Source organism: Nicotiana tabacum, chromosome 8 (assembly GCF_000715075.1).
Source record: "Nicotiana tabacum cultivar K326 chromosome 8, ASM71507v2, whole genome shotgun sequence".
Lineage (NCBI taxonomy): Eukaryota > Viridiplantae > Streptophyta > Magnoliopsida > Solanales > Solanaceae > Nicotiana > Nicotiana tabacum.
Genome location: NC_134087.1, coordinates 155,482,792 through 155,505,033, shown reverse-complemented (window position 1 = coordinate 155,505,033; position 22,242 = coordinate 155,482,792). Strand labels below are relative to the sequence as shown.

Here is a 22,242-nt window from a genome sequence, read left to right as displayed (position 1 = left end):
ATGAACATGGAGACAGATTGCATCCAGTATGTCCGCAAATGCTTTCAATGTCAGGTACATGCCGACATGATAAAAGTGCCACCAAATGAGCTCAATAAAGCAAGCTCACCTTGGCCATTCGCCGCCTGGGGAATGGACGTTATTGGTCCAATTGAGCCCATTGCTTCAAATGGGCACAGATTTATTCTGGTAGCCATTGATTACTTCACAAAATGGGTAGAAGCTGCATCTTACAAAGTTGTGACTAAGAAAGTTGTCGCGGACTTTGTCAAGGATCGAATTGTTTGCCGATTCGGTGTTCCCGAATCCATTGTCCCTGATAATGCCACCAATCTCAATAGTGATCTGATGAAAGCTATGTGTGAAACTTTCAAAATCAAGCACAAGAATTCCACAATCTACAAACCTCAGATGAATGGAGCCTTAGAAGCCTCCAACAAAACTATTAAGAAGATACTAAGGAAAATGGTAGAGAACCACAAACAGTGGCATGAGAACTTACCCTTTGCTCTATTGGGGTACCGCACCACGGTTCGCACATCAACCGGGGCAATGCCCTATATGCTGGTTTATGGTACCGAGGCTATCATCCCAGCTGAGGTGGAGATTCCTTCTTTAAGAGTCATACAAGAAGCTGAACTTAGCGATGCAGAGTGGATAAGGAGTCGCTATGAACAATTGGCCCTTATCGATGGAAAGAGGATGAACGCAATATGTCACGGCCAACTTTATCAGAACATAATGTCCAAAGCTTTCAACAAAAGGGTCAAACCAAGACAGTTCGCCCCAGGGTAGTTGGTATTGAAGAAAATCTTCCCACATCAGGATGAAGCCAAAGGGAAATTCTCTCCCAACTGGCAAGGTCTGTACATAGTTCACAGGGTACTAACAGGAGGAGCACTCATACTTGTAGAAATGGACATAGAAGTTTGGCCAAAACCGATCAATTCAGACGCAGTCAAGAGATACTATGCTTAGACTATTTCACATTTCTTTTCTGATGTAATTGAACTACGCTTGACCTGATTCCCGTTTAAGAGGGGATACGTAGGCAGTCTTATGGGTTCGGTCATATCATAATAAAATTTTCATTTCCCCCAAGATCACAAACTGGGGCAGAATTTTGAGGAGGGTCCTCAAAATTCCGGAGCAAGTCCAGCCAACGCCATCACATGCCAGAAAGTCAGTAATCATTTAAGTAATCATTTGAGAAGGATTCTCAAAATTCTGAAAAGATCCAGCAAGATCCATTATCCACAAACGGTCAAAGATCACCCACCAAACTGGGGCAGAATTTTGAAGAGGACCCTCAAAATTCCATAAGAGAGCTGCAATATCTTTGAGATATGTCACAGTCACTAGTTCATCTAAATGTATCAATACATTTCTGAAATAACTCTATTTTTATCAAATTGTATATTTTTGAAAACTCTACTTCCATAACAGTCAGGTGTCGCCCAGGGAAACTCGAACGGCTTTCATAACGAAGCAAAGCAAGGCCGATAGACGAAGACACGAACCAACCTCCCCCCCTCCCCCCACAAAACTTACAATTTTTCTTTGAACGCAGGCACATTTAACGTAACGATAGCATTCGCAAAACATGTATACACAAAGATAATTCACTATCAATCAGGCCATCAGACATCAAATACATCTCCAGATAAGACATACACTACTATTATTTGTTGTTCGCTCTTTGCATGGGACTAATCCCTGTCCCCAATATTTGCATGAGGCTAATCCTTGCCTCCCCATTTGCATGAGGCTAATTCCTGCCTCTCATTTGCATGAGTCTAATCCTTCACTCCATCCTGCATGAGGCTAATCCATGCCTCCCATTTGCATGAGTCTAATTCTTGACTCCATCCTGCATGAGGCTAATCCATGCCTCCCATTTGCATGAGTCTAATCATTGACTTCATACTTGCATGAGGCTAATCCTTGACTCCATGAGGCTAATACTTGCCTCTCCAATTGCATGAGTCTAATCCTTGACTCCATGAGGCTAATCCTTGCCTCCCTATTTGCATGAGTCTAATCCTTGACTCCATGAGGCTAATCCTTGCCTCCCAATTTGCATGAGTCTAGTCCTTGACTCCGTGAGGCTAATCCTCGCCTCCATACCTGCATGAGGCTAATCCCTGCCTCCCTATTTGCACGAGGCTAATCCTTGCCTCCATACTTGCATGAGACTAATCCTTGCATCCATATTTGTATGAGGCTAATCCTTGCCTCCCCATCTGCACGGGACTAAGTGTTGTTCCTCTTTGCATAAATATTGCTCTATTTCTAGTACTATTTACTCGCTTTCCAATCGGGCTAAGCTCTGCCCTTCATTTCACAAAACTAAGCTTTGTCTTGTTAACATCATGACTATTGCATATCATGGGCTGAAATATCACCAATCTATCCAAAGGCGTCATAGTCTAAAGGCATCATCTTCATAGCCGGAAGACACCATGCTATGGCCTGAGGACCCCTCAAACTTGCATATCATTATTCAAAGGCGTCATGATTCAGAGGCACCATCTTCATGGCCCGAGAACATCATTTCATGGCCTGTGAGTCCCTCACCAAACAATTCATGGCCCAGGACGTCATGGTCTGAGGACGTCATCTTTGCTAATCCTTGCCTCCCAATTTGCATGAGTCTAGTCCTTGACTCCGTGAGGCTAATCCTCGCCTCCATACCTGCATGAGGCTAATCCCTGCCTCCCTATTTGCACGAGGCTAATCCTTGCCTCCATACTTGCATGAGGCTAATCCTTGCCTCCATATTTGTATGAGGCTAATCCTTGCCTCCCCATCTGCACGGGACTAAGTGTTGTTCCTCTTTGCATAAATATTGCTTTATTTCTAGTACTATTTACTCGCTTTCCAATCGGGCTAAGCTCTGCCCTTCATTTCACAAAACTAAGCTTTGTCTTGTTAACATCATGACTATTGCATATCATGGGCTGAAATATCACCAATCTATCCAAAGACGTCATAGTCTAAAGGCATCATCTTCATAGCCGGAAGACACCATGCTATGGCCTGAGGACCCCTCAAACTTGCATATCATTATTCAAAGGCGTCATGATTCAGAGGCACCATCTTCATGGCCCGAGAACATCATTTCATGGCCTGTGAGTCCCTCACCAAACAATTCATGGCCCAGGACGTCATGGTCTGAGGACGTCATCTTTAACCGTCCGAAGACAACCTTCATGGTCCAAAGGGAATTTGCATCATGTTTAATTTTTTTCCGCAAGTGCATGTTTGTAGCATCTCTTATCCGCAGGTAGCCACTAAGCAACCGCTATCCTAGAAGGATCAATCTCGCTCCAGTTCCTTCAACTATGCCGAGCTTCAACCGCTCGCCATAAGCACTTTGCATCTCGTGTCCGTTCTTGCAATAATTTCATCGGCATATTCTGCCAATGAATCCAGAACTACACGCGGCCTGATTCCTATCAAACCAGGGATATATAGGCAGCTCAAAGGCCAGAGCCTGACCTCTATCTTTCAAAACATCCCGCCCGGTCAAAATTGGCTATCATTTCTTTACCCTAAAACTCTTTCATCCTTCCCGGATAAAGATGGGCAGCTGTTGATACCCAATTTTTCTCTATATTTTTATATGCATAAATACCTTCAAAATAGAATATATATGCATGCACAAGGTTTTTATAATTTTTCTATAATTTTAAAGATTTTAAATTGATTTATTTCCTTCTCTTTTACTCATAAAATCCCCAATAATTATCCCTCAAATTATTGTTGTGGTGATTTAATCATTTAATTTCTATATTTATGCCAAAATATTGTTAAAATATTTTTTTATGCATTTTTATAATTGCATTTTGTATTTTTAAAGCTAAATTGCATATAATTACAATATTAGCCTTATTAATGTACAATTACGTTTTATATGCATAAAATGATCTTCTATATTTTTAAAACATTAAAAATTTATTTTAAATCATTTTAGTACATAAAATTATTTTCCAGAAATTATTTATTATAAATTATATAGGGATAAATTGGCTATTTAAAATATAGCCAGATTGTATTTCAATCATAGCCTCAATTGAACCCACTGCCCAGCCCAATTTCAGGCTAAAATACCCGACCCAAACCCTGAACCCGCCTACCCGACCCAGCCCAACTTATATCACTTCTATGTGTTTGTGTTCATCTTAACTGGTCAATACTTGCCTCTTTGCTTGCTATGTTTGGTTACTCCTATCTCACTCTTTTATATGCTAAAACTCTCTCTTTGATTGACTCTGAACTCCTTGTTTCTTGGCTTGATTTGAAAACTTTCCCTTTAGACCTTCGATTTTCTTGTTTAAACTTGGGAACCCATGTTGCTCTCCTTAAATCAGTAATTTTGAATCCTTGATTCCATGATTTACTATATGCTGATTTTCGATTATTTCCATACTCTGCAACTTTATTTTGTTTTCTTACCTTATTTGGTTAACTGAGTATTTTACCGATTCTTCATTAGTTGTTTCCTTAATTGAACCCCGATGTACTTACCCCTAATTTTCTATTTTGTACCGTATGCTCTACTTGATTTCTTTCCTTAATCATTTATGCCTATTACCGTTGGTTGATTACCCTTAATTAAAGGGGTACTTGCATTGATTTGATTTTGATTAGTACTTGGTTCCATAATTACTATGCTACTATGATTCTTGCCTTATTTTTACCTAGTTTTGAACTACTATATATACACACACTCTCATTAGCACAAACACACGAACACATTGGTTCAAAAGCTCTCTCACACACAAAACTCTCTTCTGCTCTCTTTTATCTAGTTACTTGCTATTGTTCTAAGTCAGCCGGCTGCAAGCCAAGGCTGATTACTCTACTCTCTTTCTCCTTACTCTGTGTTTACACTGGTATGTTCCAATTTTAATTCAAGTCCCAAAAACAATATGCTTCTCCTATTACTTCAATTTGTCATGTTTCTAATATGCTTTTACCTATGGTTTTGTTGTTCAACCTGTAATTAGCATGTCTACTTTGTTGTCTTCTATACTGCATGCTATATACCTTTTAGGATCCCCTTCTAGTATGTATTAATGTGTATGTGTTTCCCTGATCCCTGGCATGCCCCCTTCCTGTGTAAAGTAATTGGATATCCTAAGCTTCTTGATTTTATTCATGCTATACTTTAAAAAGCCTTGACCCCCTTTTAAGGGCCTTTATGGTTCTGTACCTATGTGTATCTATGTTTACTATGTGCCCTATACTTACCCCAAATCCCCATTACCCCCTAACTGGATGTGTGCACCTGTCTGACTTCATGTATTGAAGTGCTAATAAACTTCTTCTAATTCTGTATTTGGTTTGGTTGATTGTTGATCACTTACCCTTTTTAAATTGTATTATTCAATAACTCCCTATGTGTATTTACAAAACCATTTCAAGCTAATGTCTTTTAATACTGTTTTCCTACTGAAACCTTTCAAACTATGTCAAGCACTCTCACCCTACACCTAAGTCACTAGGTTCTGCCCCCTCCAGTGTGTGTACTGCCTTGGGATCCTCTTGAGAACCCTCTGAACTCTGGCACACTGAATCTAGCCCTTCCACATTGCACTTAGTCAATTTGGTTACCAAGTCTATGTGTGAGCACTGCCCAGGATCCTTGAGATCCTTAGGGAACTTTGACGCACCTAGACAATGACATTGTCTATGGAATTTGGGCATTTGAGGCTATTAGAGGCTTTGGAAATATGGACCTATTTGTAGGCTCCCTATAGAATAACTTTTTATTTTCTTATCTACTTATGTTCATTCATATGGTCTGTAATAATTTGTAAACGAATATTTGGGCAACGGTGGGTAGTTACATGTTTGTGGGATAATACGGGTAGAAACCATGCCTATAGGACTTTATATTTTGTTATGTTTTGCCTTGCCATGTTAGAAATCATGCCTATAGGTCTCAATAATAGAAATCATGTTTATAGGTCTTAAAATCAGTATCACAAATAGATACCATGCCTATAGAACATGATCCAGTCCAACTTCTGTTATAATGGATGTTTACATGTGTTTTCATTAGTTATCATGCCTACCAGTTTCTAAAATTAGTTTTAAACAACTAGATATAATGCCTATAGGGAACAACACCAGAAATTCTGCCTATAGATCTAAACTAGTTTAGTTTAAATAAATCAATCCACGATTAGTTCACTTCGAAATTAGTTTCATTAATGGTTTATTTTCCCTGAAACAAGTTCTTTCAAAAACTGCCTTAATCTACCATTAGACAGCATGCCTATAAGGATTCAAGAGTCTGTTTTTTAAAAACCTACCTTGTTTTACTATATAAAACGTAGCTATCAGTATTCCACGTATAGGCAAACCTATAGGGCGTTTTCAAAATCTTGCAACTCTGAAACTGTTTCGGTGGCTTAATGTCTTTCTAATTTTAACATGCTTTAAAAATCAGTAGGCAAACTGATAGGGCCATTACTTCTGAGTTTTAAAACAAACTGCCTATCTTCTGTGTCTTGATATTCACTTAGATAGCATGCCTTAGGATACTGTTTAATAAAAGGTTCTTATTTGTGTTTGAGTCGTGTTGCTTATGTGTGTTGTTTGAGGAGGTAAACTTGAGCCTTTAATTGCTCATTTTTTGTCTTATGTGCTAAGGTCCTAATTGTTCTTGCCTGTCGCCTTAGTATTTTTACCTTTAAAACCTTAGGGGTCTGTCTAGAACTACCCATAGGTAGAGGTCCTAAAATTTCTCCAGGACCATTAAGAAGGGACGGGTAATAGCACGCAATAGAGATCGCTGACCAACGCTCGCTTTAATGACCACTAAGGGGGTGAGAAGGGTAGATATGGGATATGATGACTAAGCGCTAATGTCACGTGTAGCCCCTCATTGATGAGTGTTTACCAGACATTGTGTGGGGCGATCCTATATGCTAACCAACCTAGGACTCCCCCTTTTCAAAATTCCTTTTGTTTAAACTTTGTTTTATAATACAACTTATCCAAAACCTTTGTCTTATTATACAAACGTGCTTTATTTGTAATTATTTGTTTCAAGTATTTATTTGTTAATGGACTAATTCGTAAATATAAGTTCGGTCGGGACCCACAATTGTGGACCAAGAGGGGTGTCTAACACCTTCCCCTCAAGGTCATTTCGAGCCCTTACCCTAATCTCTGGTAATGCAAACCAATCCAAGAGTTAATCGCTGTGGGTGCCCTAACGTACCATAACCCGTTAGGTGGCGACTCTTCAAATACCCAATTCCCAAAAGAAAATGAGTCATTACCATGAATGTCGAAACACAGACTTCTCTCTCTCCGCGGAGGGAAAAAAGGGGGCGCGACAAAGGGATGATGAAAAAATTAAGTAAAGAAGGAAAGAAACTGTGAGAATAAAGAGTACCATGAGTCTTTACTTTCTAGCCAAATTTCTGTGAAATAAATTTTCAAGATCTTTTGTCCATGGGAGCAGCAGTCAATATTTTTTCTACCCAAGCACGGAAATAAGGAATTTCTTCAAATACTTCCATGGATGTTGAAAAAATGAATATTTGATTACATAAAGGAACTCAAGGAATCAAAGGGAAAAAAAGACTTACGTGCAAAGTCCTTTTTTTTTGGAAAAAACATATTTTCTTCACCCACTAATCTACTAGTGGGGGCAGCAACAAAATGGGCTTACCTGCCACGGCCACGGTCATCCTCGGGGCTAACTAAAACCTTTTTACTTCTAGCCACGAGGGAAAAGACCCTTCACGAAACAGCTTGGGAGAGTAAAAATAAAGTAAGTGACGGAAGGTAAAAGGAGCGAAATCTAAATCCGACAAATAGCGAAGGCATGCTACTGCCTTCCACACAATGGGACCAATTTGGACAAGACAAACATTAAAATAGCGATAAAAAACGATGATCACTAGATCAATGGGAGGTTTAAACCTTAAAGTGAAAGGGTAAGTATAAATAAAAGAAAAGCCAGTATGGTAAGAAGTGATTCTTTGGTTGGCACCAAGAATTAAAACTGGGAAATCTGGTTTCCAATGACATTCTCGAGGAACCAAAGAAAGAAGACCAGAAGTGATTAAACTTGAGTAGAGTTCAATAGGGTTAAGGGAAGCCATAGAAAAAACTTGACTTTTCATGGTTTCACGATCTGATACAAAAGAAAACTCTTGAGGACCAATCTCAGAAACCGTAGGCGCACACATGTGTTCATTTTGGTCCCTATTTTTAGAAGAAGATCCAGGGGTTAAAGGAGCTCTAGGTCTAGAAGAAGATGGCCTGGCGGAACTACTTTGAGAAGTAGAACTACGAGTAGATAACGAACCAAGGCTGCAGAGTCTACTACCTCTCCTACTTCTAGTATGGGCAGTAGAAGGAGCAAGCTCATCGACGATCACAACTTTGGAAGGGTCTGGTATTGAAGAAGACATGTTTAATAGAGAAAATACAGAGGAAAGGTACACAAGTACGAAGGAAGGTTAAGATGATGGATACAGAGAAGAAGGAAGAAGGTTTCAAGCAATTAAAGAGGATGAAGTATTTATAAGGAGATGCAACCATCGTCAAAGTTGATCATTATGAAGTGTCATAACAGAACTGTCACTTCGTGACTGACGTAGCCGTAGAAAGAAACCCTAAAAAAGCGCTAAGAAACTGCAGAACCAATCATGTAAAGCCACGTAGCATGGGCATTAAATGAATGTGACATATGTTGCATCGATTCTTTGATCTCTAACGATAATAGAAATTTTACTTAATTAACTTATTTAGGAAAAAAACTAATTTTTAAGACACAGAGTGTTTACGTCCCAAACAACAATTCAAACTTTCATGTCTAGGAGATTAGGTGGGTAGGGTCGAGGGCGAGGGACGCGGACGGATATAAGCTTTGATACTCCGGAGTCCGGAAGGGTAAGAATGGAGTGGGTATCTTGGTGGATGGGGATCTTGGGGAGTCTTTGGTTGACGTTAAACGGGTGAATGATAGATTGATGGCTATTAAGTTGGTGGTTGGAGTGCACCTTTAACGTCGTTTGTACTTACGTGCCGCATGCGGGCCTGGATGAGGAGGTTAAACGACGCTTCTGTTGCTATTCAAAAGCACTTTTTCATCCTGGCCAAACACATCCAACTTCTAGAAAAGTAGTTTTTCTGATAAAAAAGTATTTTTCGCCTCCCAAAATCTTGGCCAAACGTGCGCTCAAATGATCATTGTACTGTCAAAAGAAATAATTTTCTTTAATTTTTTCCACTTCACTGTAACATTGTTCCACCTTACCGACGAAGAGTCCTATTTACAGGGAACAAACTTGGCCTCCACGCACTACTGAAAAATTGGTCTACGGTAACGCATGGAAAACCGTTCCAGTAGGTAGATAAACCGTTGCCGTAGCGATATTGGAACGGTTTACAGACCGTCACATTCGCTCGCGTGCCAATAGAGCTATTGGAACGGTTTTCATATCCGTTGCTATAGAGACGTCTATCGCAACGGGTTTTCCTTTCTATATTGGAACGATTATTCCTTCCAATTGGGACGGTTTAAAACCGTTACTATAATGTGTATGCAACGGCTCATAACCGTTTCCATATTATCTAATGCAACACTTTTGTAAGCTATTGTTACAGTTATTTATGGATATAACAACGGTCTCTTTAAGCTATTGTAACGGCTATTTTTGTATTGCTACGGTTTTAAATGCCTATTGGAACGGTTTAGAGGGCATTTTGGAACGGCTTACCGGATCTATTGGAACGGTTTACATCCTAATGGAACGCCATTTGTGTCCTATTGCATCGGTTCTGGTAGGCTATTGTAACATTTCATTTAAAACAGAAATATAGCTCCATATATATTTATATATATATAATAACACTAAAATTTAAATAAATCACAAAATGAAACTATTAATAATATAACTCGTCCAACAAGCTAATAATATCCATAAAAGCAAATGTTCTACCCCAAGTGCATAAGTTTAATACATTTCAAGATAGTAAGTTTCAAAATGTTAACAACAAAAGATTCTTAGAACATTCATCTATAGCAATTCAAAATTCATCTCAAGTAAGGTCTAGATCTTCATTGCATTCATCTTCTATTTCTTCATCTACTCCACCTACAAAAGAGGATAAATAAAGTCATTACCTTTCATCTGGAATGCCTAGACTAAATAAATTGATCCAAAAAGAAAAAGAAAATAATGGACATACAAGATGCTAGTCATGAGCCTAGCTCTTCTACAGAAACACCTTATCTAGACCCAAATTTGGACATTAAATGTACATGCAAGCTACTAAAAAAAAGAACAACACATCAAATTAATCCTGTTATAGGATTTAAAAGGAAAAGAAGTCCGTTTGCACACGTATAGCGTTAATTATATCATTATTATAATGTTGCAGTGGCCAGGAATTGAAACGGAGACAAAGATAGGTACATCAAGTTACCTTCCACCCATGAGTTAGCCGTAGCCGAGGGTAGTCTTTCAAGACATCATGGATGTATTATGCAACGACTGGCCAATTCTGTGGTCAAAATGAAGATCATTAGATGTCCGTTCTTTTGTTAACATGGGCAACTCCAGCATCCAGTTGACATTAAGAAAAAGCAACAAGAAAAGTTGGCACTCACATTTTCATCTACATTACGGTAATGTACAGAGGCACAAAACTTATGGTGCTCAACCTTCGCACCCTTAATGTCTTTAGTTTTCTCGACAAGGGTTTTAAAAACCTGCAAAGTAGTCAAACAAGTTAAGTTCACGTCTTAAATTACCTTTTTTTCTTTTCCGGCTGAAAGAAAGAGTCATATACTGGTTTGAAATGCTTTTTAGAGAAACCTTCTAAAGCACCTACCTCATCAATCATGGGTAAAAATTTACGAGCAGGCTGGAACATATTAATTTCCTTGCCCTGCTCAAAAAGAAATTGCAAGATTAGTTAGGAAATTGGGAAAGTAAGTCAGAAATTGAACTAGATAGCAATGTTTACAACAGAATGAAAGGATAGAGTCTGATAATGCAGCTAATATAATACCTGCTGATCAGTAGATTTAATACACTTTGAATCGTTAGTAGACGACATATTTTTGACTGGCAGCATGATGTCCATACCATGGCTACCGGCATAATAGAGTTCAGTTAGACCTACCAGCTCATAAACCTGAAACAATAAAGACACAAGTCACTACTGCAAATGAACAACAACAACAACAACCCCGTATAATCCCACTAGTAGGGACTGGGAGGGTAGTGTGTACGCAGACCTTACCCCTACCACGGGTAGAGAGGCTGTTTCCAAATAGACCCTCAGTATCCTTCCCACCAAGAACTCCCCACCTTGCTCTTGGGGTGACTCGAACTCATAACCCCTTGGTTAGAAGTGGCAATACATGCTAGTATAATAATTACAAAAATCAACGACCACAAAAACATAGCAGCTACTACAATTGCGACACAAAAGTTTAGTATGTTGTTTAAAGAAACCCCACGAGTTTTTGGACCTAAAATAAGGTGAGCATCTAAGTTTACTTATCTGAGTAAATCTGCTCTCATCAATGCAAAAAAATGAGAGTACCCCTCTCCTCATTGTTTTCCCATACTTTGATCCAATGACTGTAGTATTGCGATTGCAAGAGTTGAGGTTCAACTCATATCCACACGATCCACTACTGCAAATGAAGAGAGATATAAAAAGTACACGGTATCAACATTAATAAAATTACCAAAAAAGTTACCTTGTCATGTCTTCTTCCACTGATGATGGCTGTTGGGAATAGAGTCCCTTAAGTACGGGCTTCTTGTAATCTGGACAAGTCGTTCAGGCAGCCCGAAACCAGAACTGATATTCAAAACACCTTCAGGCAGCCCAGCCTGTTAATAATAACCAAGTATTAGAGATATTCCATACAATGGATAACTTGTAGAAAGTAGCAATAACAATGTGTTAAAAAGAAAAAGAGTTGTTGCAATTCCTCTTCAATTAGTATATACTTCAGTTTCTGATTATATAACACGATAAACTCATGGAAACAGAAGAAATACTTTAGTGACTATAGTATTAGAAGTAATGGAAATTTGGATACTACTTTAGTGACTATAGTATTAGAAGTAATGGAAATTTGGATACTACCTCCTGTAATAGATGTGCTACATAGAATGCAGATAATGGTGTCTGCTCAGCTGTCTTTAGCACGACAGTGTTGCCACAAGCTAAAGCATGTCCAATCTTCCAAGAAAACATGAGAAGAGGAAAATTCCATGGAATAATCTGACCCGCAACTTCAATTGGTTCATGCAACGTTTGAACATGATATGGTCCATCAGCAGGAATAGTCATATCGTGAATTTTATCTGTCCGGCCTGCAGAACCAATAGGAGATCATTAATATTTTCGAGACACGAAATAAGTGTTGATATACTTGCTTTCTCAGTTGGCTTTCTGACTTACCAGCATAATAACGGAGTAGACGTACAACCATTGGTACTTCAATCTTAGAAGCCTGTTCATATAGTTTCCCAGTATCCCAAGTCTCGAGCGTTGCAACTTGATCGTTATGTTTTTCGATCAGATCAGCAAGGCGCAACAATATCTTTGACCTTTCCTGCAGTTATGAAAGATGGAGAATTAGGCATAATGTGGCATACACAACCATTAACAGAGCATAAGACTGTGCTGAGAGATAAGAAGTGGATACATAAGCATTCATTTTAGGCCATGGTCCTTCGTCAAAAGCCTTACGAGCAGCAGCTACTGCCCGATTTATATCTTCTGCATCACCTTCAGCAACATGTGCAATTACCTCCCCAGTCCTGGGGTCGAGAGTCGGGAATGTTTTTCCTAAAATCCCAAGAAAATTAGCTCCATTGTAAAATAAATGGCCAACGTTGATATGGAAAAAGAGAACACTCTATTAGTGTGACAATATATTTACCTGATGCAGCATCAACAAATTGACCATTGATAAAAAGTTTAGTATGTTCCACATTGACAGCTGGTTTGATCGGTTCCTCAATAGCAGCCGCCGTGCTATATTGATAAGCAGCTATTCTGCCCAGATGGAATTTACTTCCTAAACAAAATAATTTTTTTCTCAGAATAATACTCTAAAATGTCTCCAGCTCTAACTAATTAGAGGGAAGGTATAACATCTAAAAATCCAATAGAGAAAGGAGTATCAATCCTTTTTCAAATGGAATTTTATCTCTTGTTCAACTTTGGGACAGACATGTATTTGGATATAAGATGTATAAATTACAAATCACATTTTGTGCAGTCATTACAATTTACAAGAATAACCAAATTACATCAAGTGATTCTTCACCAAAAAGAACATTTTGGCTTGCACAATTTAGTCGAGTCTCACGTTTACCTGGAACAAGTTACTTTTGTGACAAAACAACGTGGAGCAAACAAAGAAAAGGAAACATTTAATGTTAATAGGAGAAAATTTGACTTGAATCCTTTACAGATGATATATTAAGTTGGATTTAAATGCATTTCCATTTGAAGAAAACAGTAGACTCACTAAAAGGGACCAAAAGAAAACCACCAAATTTGTTCACTCTTTTCCAACACCTAGAAGGTGGTTTTCATTTACTTTCCTGTCATCATTCCATTTAAACCATTGACTTCCAAGGAAAAGGGAAAAAAGAGAGTGTAAAAATCACTATTTTTTGGTAAATCTTATGGGATGGATAGTCAAAAATTCAGAGGAGTCAACAACTCTATTGGGATGGATAGTCCATTTAAACTTTATTGACCACATATCCTCTAAGTGGCGTTTGAAGCCTTTAACTACCATTCTTCATGCCCAGTAATTAGATGAAAGAATATTAGTATCCCAAAATACTATCATGTGACCTAAAGTTGGAATTTTCAGCCAAAAACAAGAACATGCAGTCCAAATTGAGAAATAGATTCATACAATTGGTAAATACAGAGAGAGAAGAAAGGTTCTTACCACTCGATTTCTCAGCCGAGTTCGCCGGAGAAGGAGATTACGAAGAGCAGCAGTCGAGCGCGGCCTCAACTCGATTTGCTAATGAGGTCTCTTTGAAGGAAAACGAATTACCGCAGAAGGAACACGATTATTGACTCTGCAGAAAAACAGAAGCCTTAAAAAGCTGAGCTTAGTCTCTCTAAATCAATAGCGGAATCAGGCAGTGATGCAAAGGCTTCGTAATCTCGATCCCAACCGCGAAAGAGCTCTTGAATCCCGCAAACAACTCTCTAACTTCGCTATATTTTGGAATTTTGAGGTCTTTTTTGACTGATTTTCGCTAATTATGATCTGATTTGAAGGTGGTTTTGGGAGTATGGCAGGAGCTATTTTGGAGATGACTGGAGGAGAGACCCGCGATTGATTTATTAGGTATTTTTAGGGGTTTAGTGTATTTCATATTTTATTAGGTATAAAACTAAGAAAAAAAAATTAGCTGGTGGGCCGTTCCATTTTAGCGGGTATTAAAAATTTGGGTGAAAATAAAGAGGGAATTAATAACCGTAACAATAGAGATAACCGTTACCATAGATTGATTTATTGCTACGGTTATATAAGCGTTGCCATATTTACCTCGGAATGGTTTTTAGACTATGGCAACGGTTCAGTTACTAAGTGTCCCAGCAGTCCCAATAATTATTAGTAACGGTTACAACCGTAACAGACCACCTATAGCAATGGTTATAAAACCGTAGCAACAGAAAGCGTTGTCATAACTCCAATTTCTGGTAGTGACGCATATATAAAGGAAAAAGAGAAATGGAGGCCAGCCAATAAATCTCCACCACTCATTTCAAAACTTGCTGCCAAAGTATAAATCTCCACCACTCATTTTAAAACTTGCTGCCAAAGTATAAATCTCCACCACTCATTTTAAAACTTGCTGCCAAAGTATATTCACAGGCACATGCCTATTATCAAAGCTAGAATCGGTTGGACCCAACATTACGCTTATAGGAGCACACTCCAATCACTATAGCGCATTTAAATTAATGCTCGGTCAAAGTCAAATTACAAGGACTAAGGTTTAAAATAAAGCAATAAATATGACTAAACCATAATAATAATAATAATAATAATAATAATATATCCGTTTCAACTTATGTGAATCTATTTTTTTTTAGCTCATGCCAAAAAGAGTGATCATTTTTTATATTTGGAAACAATTTACCGTTATGCAATGACTTATAATCACACAAATATATGTGTATTATTTTACACTACAAGTTCAAAAAATTATATTTTTCTTAAACTCCGTGTCCAATCAAATATGTTCACATAAATTAAAACGGATGGAGTAAAAATAAATTAATTTTTCTTAAAATGATTAATTAAATATAACTCAACTATGAAGGAATAATACTTAATAAACAAATTAAATGAATAAAGACACAAACAAAACTACAGTTAGAGAGGGAAAAAGAAAGAAACTAAAGTTAGGTATAAAATGACGTTAAAAATTTTGGTCAGACAAAATTAGTTTTTTTTTTTTTTCGGCAGAAACCAATCCAAATTTAGTTTCAATTTTCTCATTCCCACTCGCATTATAATTACGGAAGTAGAACTCACCTCGGAATAGTCTATTTAAGCCTTGCCAAATGCCCTCTCTTCCTAATTCAAAGAAAAATCAAAATCGGTCTACCTTTTCTGATCACAAAGTTGGCAGAGACGAAATTAGGATGGCGTGTGATTTGAAGACGTGGGTTGGAGAGAAATTGAGGTCCCTAGGGTACAATTCAACGACGATAGAACTGGATATCGCTCATATTATTAGTGCATCTAAGAGATGTTCATCACCAGAGGATCTCGCAAATCAGTTTGTTGATACAGGAATGTTTTCATCCTGTGATGAAACTCGCGTAAGCCAGTTTGCTCAAGAAATTTTTGCCAGGGTTGATCGCAAAAATAGGACAAATGTGTATGTTCAACGAGAAAGAGAGGCCGCATTGTTGGCCAAGAAGCAGAAGACCTACACGCTTTTGGAGGCCGATGAAGACGACAACAATGTTCAAAGACGGGCGGTTAAGAGACGTACTGAAGAAGAAAAGGCTATGATTGAAAATTTGAGGAAAAAATCTAGACAAGAGTATTTGAAGAAACGGGAGCAGAAGAAGGTAGAGGAAATCAAATGTGATATCGAAGAAGAGGGACACTTATTTGAGGTGGACAAATTGACTGAATCAGAACAACGGGAATTAAGGTACAAGAAGGAAATTGTTGACCTAGTTACTAAAAAGCAGTGGTCAGAAGAAGAGGCGGATGTGTATAGGATTCCTGAAGAGTATGATAATTTTGAAGGTGGTAGTGTTAATCAGAAAAAGAGATTTTCTGTGACTACGCAACGTTACAAGGACGAACGGGAGATTCATCCACAACAAGCATGGGAGCAAAATCAGCTTGACAATGCAACACTTCATTTTGGATCAAAAGACAGAAAGACAACAGATTATCAATTTGTGTTTGAAAACCAAATTGATTTCTTAAAGGCAGCTGTGATGGATAGTGATGGTGTTAGTGTTAATGTTGATAAGCAGCAGCCTACCAGTGAGTCGTCAGTAAAAAAATCTAAACTTAACGAGGATAGGAAGGACCTACCAATTTATCCCTATAAGGATGCTTTGCTCCAAGCTGTTCAGGATCATCAGGTTCTTATTATAGTTGGAGAAACAGGTTCTGGGAAGACAACTCAAATACCTCAATATCTGCACGAGGCGGGTTATACTAAGAACGGTGGGAAGATTGGTTGTACTCAACCTCGTCGAGTTGCTGCAATGAGGGTTGCTGCACGAGTTTCTCATGAGATGAGAGTTAAACTCGGGCACCAAGTTGGTTATTCCATCCGTTTTGAAGACTGTACTTCTGAAAAAACTGTTCTGAAGTACATGACTGATGGAATGCTGCTAAGGGAGTTTCTTAGAGAGCCTGATTTGGCGAGCTATAGTGTCATCATGGTGGACGAGGCTCACGAAAGAACTTTGTCAACTGATGTTCTATTTGGCTTGGTTAAGGATGTTGCTCGTGCTCGCCCTGATCTCAAATTGCTTATTTCTAGTGCCACTCTGGATGCAGAAAAGTTCAGCGATTATTTTGATTGCGCTCCGATTTTTAAAATACCTGGAAGGCGGTTTCCTATTGACATACATCATACAAAAGCACCAATAGCAGATTACGTGGATGCAGCAGTAGTTACTGCCCTTCAAATCCATGCAACTCAACCACAGGGTGATGGTGATATATTAATTTTTTTGACGGGGCAGGAGGAGATTGAAACAGCCGAGAGTATCATTAAGCACCGGATAAAGGGTTTGGGAACAAAAATAGCAGAGCTGATAACTTGCCCAATATATGCAAACTTACCAACTGAACTACAAGCCAAGATATTTGAGCCCACTCCTGAAGGGGCTCGTAAGGTTGTCCTGGCTACAAATATAGCCGAGACATCTTTGACAATTGATGGGATTAAGTATGTTATTGATACAGGGTTTTGTAAGATCAAGTGTTACAACCCTCGGACAGGAACCGAGTCATTGCTGGTCGCTCCCATCTCGAAGGCGTCTGCCAATCAACGTGCTGGTCGCTCAGGACGAACAGGTCCTGGGAAGTGCTTCCGGTTATACACTGCACATAGCTACATGAACGATTTGGAAGATAACACAATTCCAGAAATACAAAGGACCAACCTTGCAAATATCGTGCTCTTACTCAAGAGCCTTGGGATTAAAGACTTGCTGAACTTTGACTTCATGGATCGTCCACCAACTGAAGCTCTACTTAAAGCCCTGGAGCTGTTGTTTGCGCTTGGTGCCCTTGATGAGGATGGTAAGTTAACCAAAGTGGGTGAAAAAATGGCTGAGTTTCCTCTGGATCCCATGCTATCCAAGATGATTGTTGCCTCTGACAAGTACAAGTGCTCTGCTGAGATAATAAGTATTGCTGCAATGCTTTCTGTGGGGAATTCAGTCTTCTATCGTCCAAAGGACAGACAAGACCAAGCTGACAACGCATGGATGAACTTTCACATAGGCAATGTGGGAGATCATATTGCTCTGCTTAAGGTTTACAATTCCTGGAAAGATACAAACTTTTCAACTCAATGGTGCTACGAGAATTATATCCAGGTCAGAAGCATGAAAATAGCTAGAGATATCCGAGATCAGTTAGAAGGCCTGCTGGAAAGGCTTGGAATTGAGTTGAATTCAAGTGTTAATGACTTGGAAGCAGTTAAGAAATCTATAATATCAGGATTCTTTCCCCACGCAGCAAGACTACAGAAGAATGGATCCTATCGAACTGTTAAGCATCCCCAGACAGGTCATATTCACCCCAGCTCAGGTTTATCACAGGTGCTTCCTAGATGGGTTGTCTACCATGAGCTGGTCCTGACAACTAAGGAGTACATGCGGCAGGTTACTGAATTGAAACCAGAATGGCTAGTAGAGGTAGCTCCCCACTACTATCAGTTGAAAGACGTTGAAGATTCTAGCTCAAAGAAAATGCCTCGTGGAATTGGCCTTGCATCTTTTAAATAGGTCTGCATTTTTATTGCATCTGTTGCTAATTTAGTTGATATCCAGACTATACATATATAGCCTTCATATAATACCCTATTTAGAAGATAACAGCTTCTTAAATCTTTTATAAAGCTACGTTACTGTGTTCATATCTGATGGATTATTGTATTTGCTATGTCCTTAAATTTTCAGTCTTCTGATGCTAAAACATTTTTCTTTTTTCCTTTGTGTATGTCATATGATTATTCTTTTGGACAATTTTTTGAGGATGCAAGGCAAATTACCGGAGATATCCTTGGTAGGGACTGTGTTCCAAAAGTTGCAGGTGGTACTGGAATATCAGAGAATGGTATGTGTACTGCAAATTAGTGTACATCATCGAACCTTTGCATAACATTCAAGAAAATCTTACTAACTGCTTTAAAGATGTATGACATCTATTTTATCTTACCTGATCAAAAAAATAAAAAGATGTATGACATCTATTTGGCATTCTACAAAAAGAAAGTGGAAAAAGGTAACAATAATAGTTTGATTGATTTTCCAAAATTATGGGCTTATTCTTTGTTTTATTTCCTTTTTTTTTGTTTTGTTTTTAATAGATAGGACTTGATACCTTATTTAGTGCAAAAGAACTCAAAAATGTTGCTACTTAATTAAAGAAGAAGACACTTTTTCAAGTACAATTATTAAGTAAAACTGAATGTCATGAATGGTGGATGATAACTTTCTCCTTTCCTCATGAGGTATAGACCCCGATCTAGCCTTGTTATATCCTAGAATGTGAGTTGTTCGGGAAATCATAGAAAAGTGAATTATATTAACGAATCATATTAGAATGCTTAAAGTGGTGCCAAGAAATGTGAATTAGTACCAATTGCTGACTACTTATAAAAAATAAAAAATAAATAATGGCTGACTATTGGATGTACAGACATGTAGCAGCTTTGATGCCTATTGATTGTAAGGAATCTAATTTTTTCTGATGCTCCGTGTAATTTTAGGCTCGAACTTCACAGTCAAATAAGCTGGAGTTCCATTTCTGTCCAGAAGATCCTTAACCAAACCCTGCTTTTGAGGAACTTAAGGATGGAAATTCCTTGTTAAAAGTCAAGAATAAAACGAAGGATGTCCAAGATGCTGGTAGTAGCTGTGGAATAGCAGTACAGGAGGTCCTGTTAATCACGAACAAGGAAAACTCTTTCTTTGAACATTCAGTAGCTGCAAGAAGATAAGTTGGTCTAGTATATATCTGTTGATGCTACTAAAGAAATTGAAGTGCAAACTACTTTTCTTGTCAAATCTTGAAGTGCACAATACTACTAAATTGCAGGAACATCTCTCGGCTTATCAACAAACTAATTTTCCTTTTGCATGCACAGTAATTGCGACTTCCAAAGTAATAAGCATGTCCTTGCCATTCATGCCGGTGTTGCACGAAGAAAAAGGAGAAACTACACGGAGGTGGAACCTAAAGTTTGCAGCTATTCTTTCATTTTCACTGCAATTTTAAAACGTGGGAAATGATCTGTTTGTTATACCTAATTTCTTGAGTTTATTGCTTGTAGAGAGGGCAGATCTTATGGATGTTGATTAAAGGAATTGATGAGTTTAGTAGTACCTCTGTTCTTCGTAAAAGATATGCACGAGAATATTTTATGCTTTTGCAATTTCAGTTTTCCACTTTCAGACATCGCAATGCATGTTTGTTGTTTACCTATGAACATTGCAACCATCGTGTCAACCTCTCGTCTTTGTCTCTCTTTCTGAGTTGCTCTTACTGGATAGATTGTTGCATTTTCTTATCTTCCTCCTCTGTCTTGTTGTCTCCTTTTGTATGTGGACTCAGGTACGAATAATTTACGTTCAATTTTTAGCATGCTTTTTGGTGTATTTTGAGGATTCACACAAATAACCCATAACCAACTGATCGACACTGGTGTTTCAAGGCAAATGAAGAGTCCATGAAGCATAAAACTATTGTTTATTTGATTCTGCTCATTTTCCTTATCTAACTTTAAAGCATTCTCTCCAATAGAGGTCGTATTTTTCTCTGTAATTACCGGCACATGTTGCTGGCTGTACTAAAAGAAACATCACCTGACCTTAGTTATCAAAAAGATACTCTTCATGAGAGGTTTACTGGAATGTTTCAGACATCTTGTACTTTCAGATTAAAAGCATAATAAAAGTGTGATCTCAAGAAAGAAGCAAGGGGGACTCGTCGGACAAAATTGAGAGGTAATTTTTTCTTCTTGTAAGGAAGAAGTCTCTCATATGAATTCTTTTTTTTTCTTTTAATTTCAGTGAGTACTTTTTTGCTTTTTCACATTCCTTGATCAAGGAAAGTGTATCATGTTTCCATGTGCGAGTACCTCCAGACCCTGGAGTATGATTTTTCATTCTTCAATCTAGCAGAGGTATATATAATTCTTCATTTTAGCCATGAAAGTTGCGGGCCGGTAGTGGATTATAGTTACAGTGCATGTTTAGAGTGAGGACATGCACACTTGGAAGCTTTAGGTTAAATTAAGGATACATTCAAACATACGCTAAAAATGTTGTGGTTGCTACATGGTTAACTAGAATACTGATTGTGTAAAACTTAGTATTGGGAGAGAGCATAAATAAGTTAATGTGAATAAGCAATGCTGAATGCTCTATCTGGCTACACTGCTGCTCCTTCCATTATTAACAAGCCTTCATTCTTGAAGAATGTTTCAGTCGAAAGTTTTAGGTTATTATCATGTTATGTTACCTAGGTAGAATATTTTCCACGCCTTCCTCTCTTTCTTAATCTTTTCTTATATTACATTGACAAATTTGGTAGGATTGGATGAAATCATTTGATCTTTTCTTTGTTTTATATTTTCATAGTCTTTGATATAATCTAATGATACAGCTATCAGATAATCTTCGCTGCTAATTTTTGAAGACCAGGAGAAACATTTCCCACTTTTCTTATGAACTACGAGTTGTTAAAGTAAATATCAGTGACATTCTGAGGTTGGGTTGTGAATCATCTTATAAGAGTTATATCTTGTTCTTTTTCTTACGATGGTTGCATGCCACTGGAATAAATGGAATTCTATCTGAAGCATGGTGGCTTCTTGATTTGGTTCTTTTGCCAAACTTGATTTTGCAAATCGAGCTATTTGCCACGACAAGTATACTTGCATCCCTATAATTTGAACAAAACCCAAAAGTCTGCTTCCAGCTTGTGTTTGCTCAAAATCTTTCAGCAATGGTATATAAGGTGTATGGAAGTTGGATCTCTAGTTTCTGGCGGATTATGATGAAAAAAGAAGTGGTCAGCATAGAGTTCGTGAACTGTTGTTGATTGAATCTTAAGCATGCCCCCACCCTCTCTCCAAACACTGTTGGGAACAGGTTCTTTATTTAGAGTCTTGTCCTATATTCATAAATTACTTGACTGATTCTTATATTGATGTGCAGAAATTTTTTCGAAAAGGCAGATGATATGATTGGAAAATGAACAAATTTATCTGTGGATTTTGATACTTCTAAGTTCTTTTATAGTCATTTTATTCCATATTGAAAAAGCTGAGCCTTTCTGTTAATAAGTCTTGTATCAGAAACAATTCAATTGTATCTTTGATGCATGATCACTTCGTATACAACAAAGCCCTTCAGAGTATTTCGCTGGATGTCTTATTTGAACCTACTCAAGTTATCCATTTGGAACCCTTAAAGGCT

General features: G+C 38.1%; 2 protein-coding genes across 4 annotated transcripts; one reads left to right on the top strand and one right to left on the bottom strand.

Moving 5' to 3' along the window:
* Positions 1-9,892: 9,892 nt before the first annotated feature.
* Positions 9,893-14,742, bottom strand: LOC107779989 (aldehyde dehydrogenase family 2 member B7, mitochondrial). 3 transcript variants are annotated; one of them, XM_075219808.1, is made up of 11 exons: positions 13,976-14,742; positions 12,947-13,084; positions 12,710-12,852; positions 12,463-12,616; positions 12,145-12,374; positions 11,750-11,885; positions 11,050-11,683; positions 10,870-10,926; positions 10,646-10,747; positions 10,462-10,539; positions 9,893-10,130 (listed from the first exon to the last, which is right to left on the bottom strand). In XM_075219808.1, the coding sequence occupies exons 3-6, from the start codon at positions 12,719-12,721 to the stop codon at positions 11,754-11,756; spliced, it is 528 nt and encodes a 175-aa protein (XP_075075909.1). In that variant the 5' UTR covers positions 12,722-12,852; positions 12,947-13,084; positions 13,976-14,742; the 3' UTR covers positions 9,893-10,130; positions 10,462-10,539; positions 10,646-10,747; positions 10,870-10,926; positions 11,050-11,683; positions 11,750-11,753. The 3 variants fall into 3 exon arrangements, with proteins under 3 accessions (XP_075075909.1, XP_075075910.1, XP_075075911.1); XM_075219809.1 differs by having other exon boundaries at positions 11,050-11,680; positions 13,976-14,735; XM_075219810.1 differs by having other exon boundaries at positions 12,947-13,118; positions 13,940-14,728.
* Positions 14,743-15,530: 788 nt separating this feature from the next.
* Positions 15,531-22,041, top strand: LOC107779991 (pre-mRNA-splicing factor ATP-dependent RNA helicase DEAH1). The gene is made up of 2 exons (XM_016600497.2): positions 15,531-18,874; positions 19,530-22,041. Exon 1 carries the CDS (start codon positions 15,613-15,615, stop codon positions 18,541-18,543), a length of 2,931 nt encoding a protein of 976 aa, XP_016455983.2. The 5' UTR covers positions 15,531-15,612; the 3' UTR covers positions 18,544-18,874; positions 19,530-22,041.
* Positions 22,042-22,242: the final 201 nt, after the last annotated feature.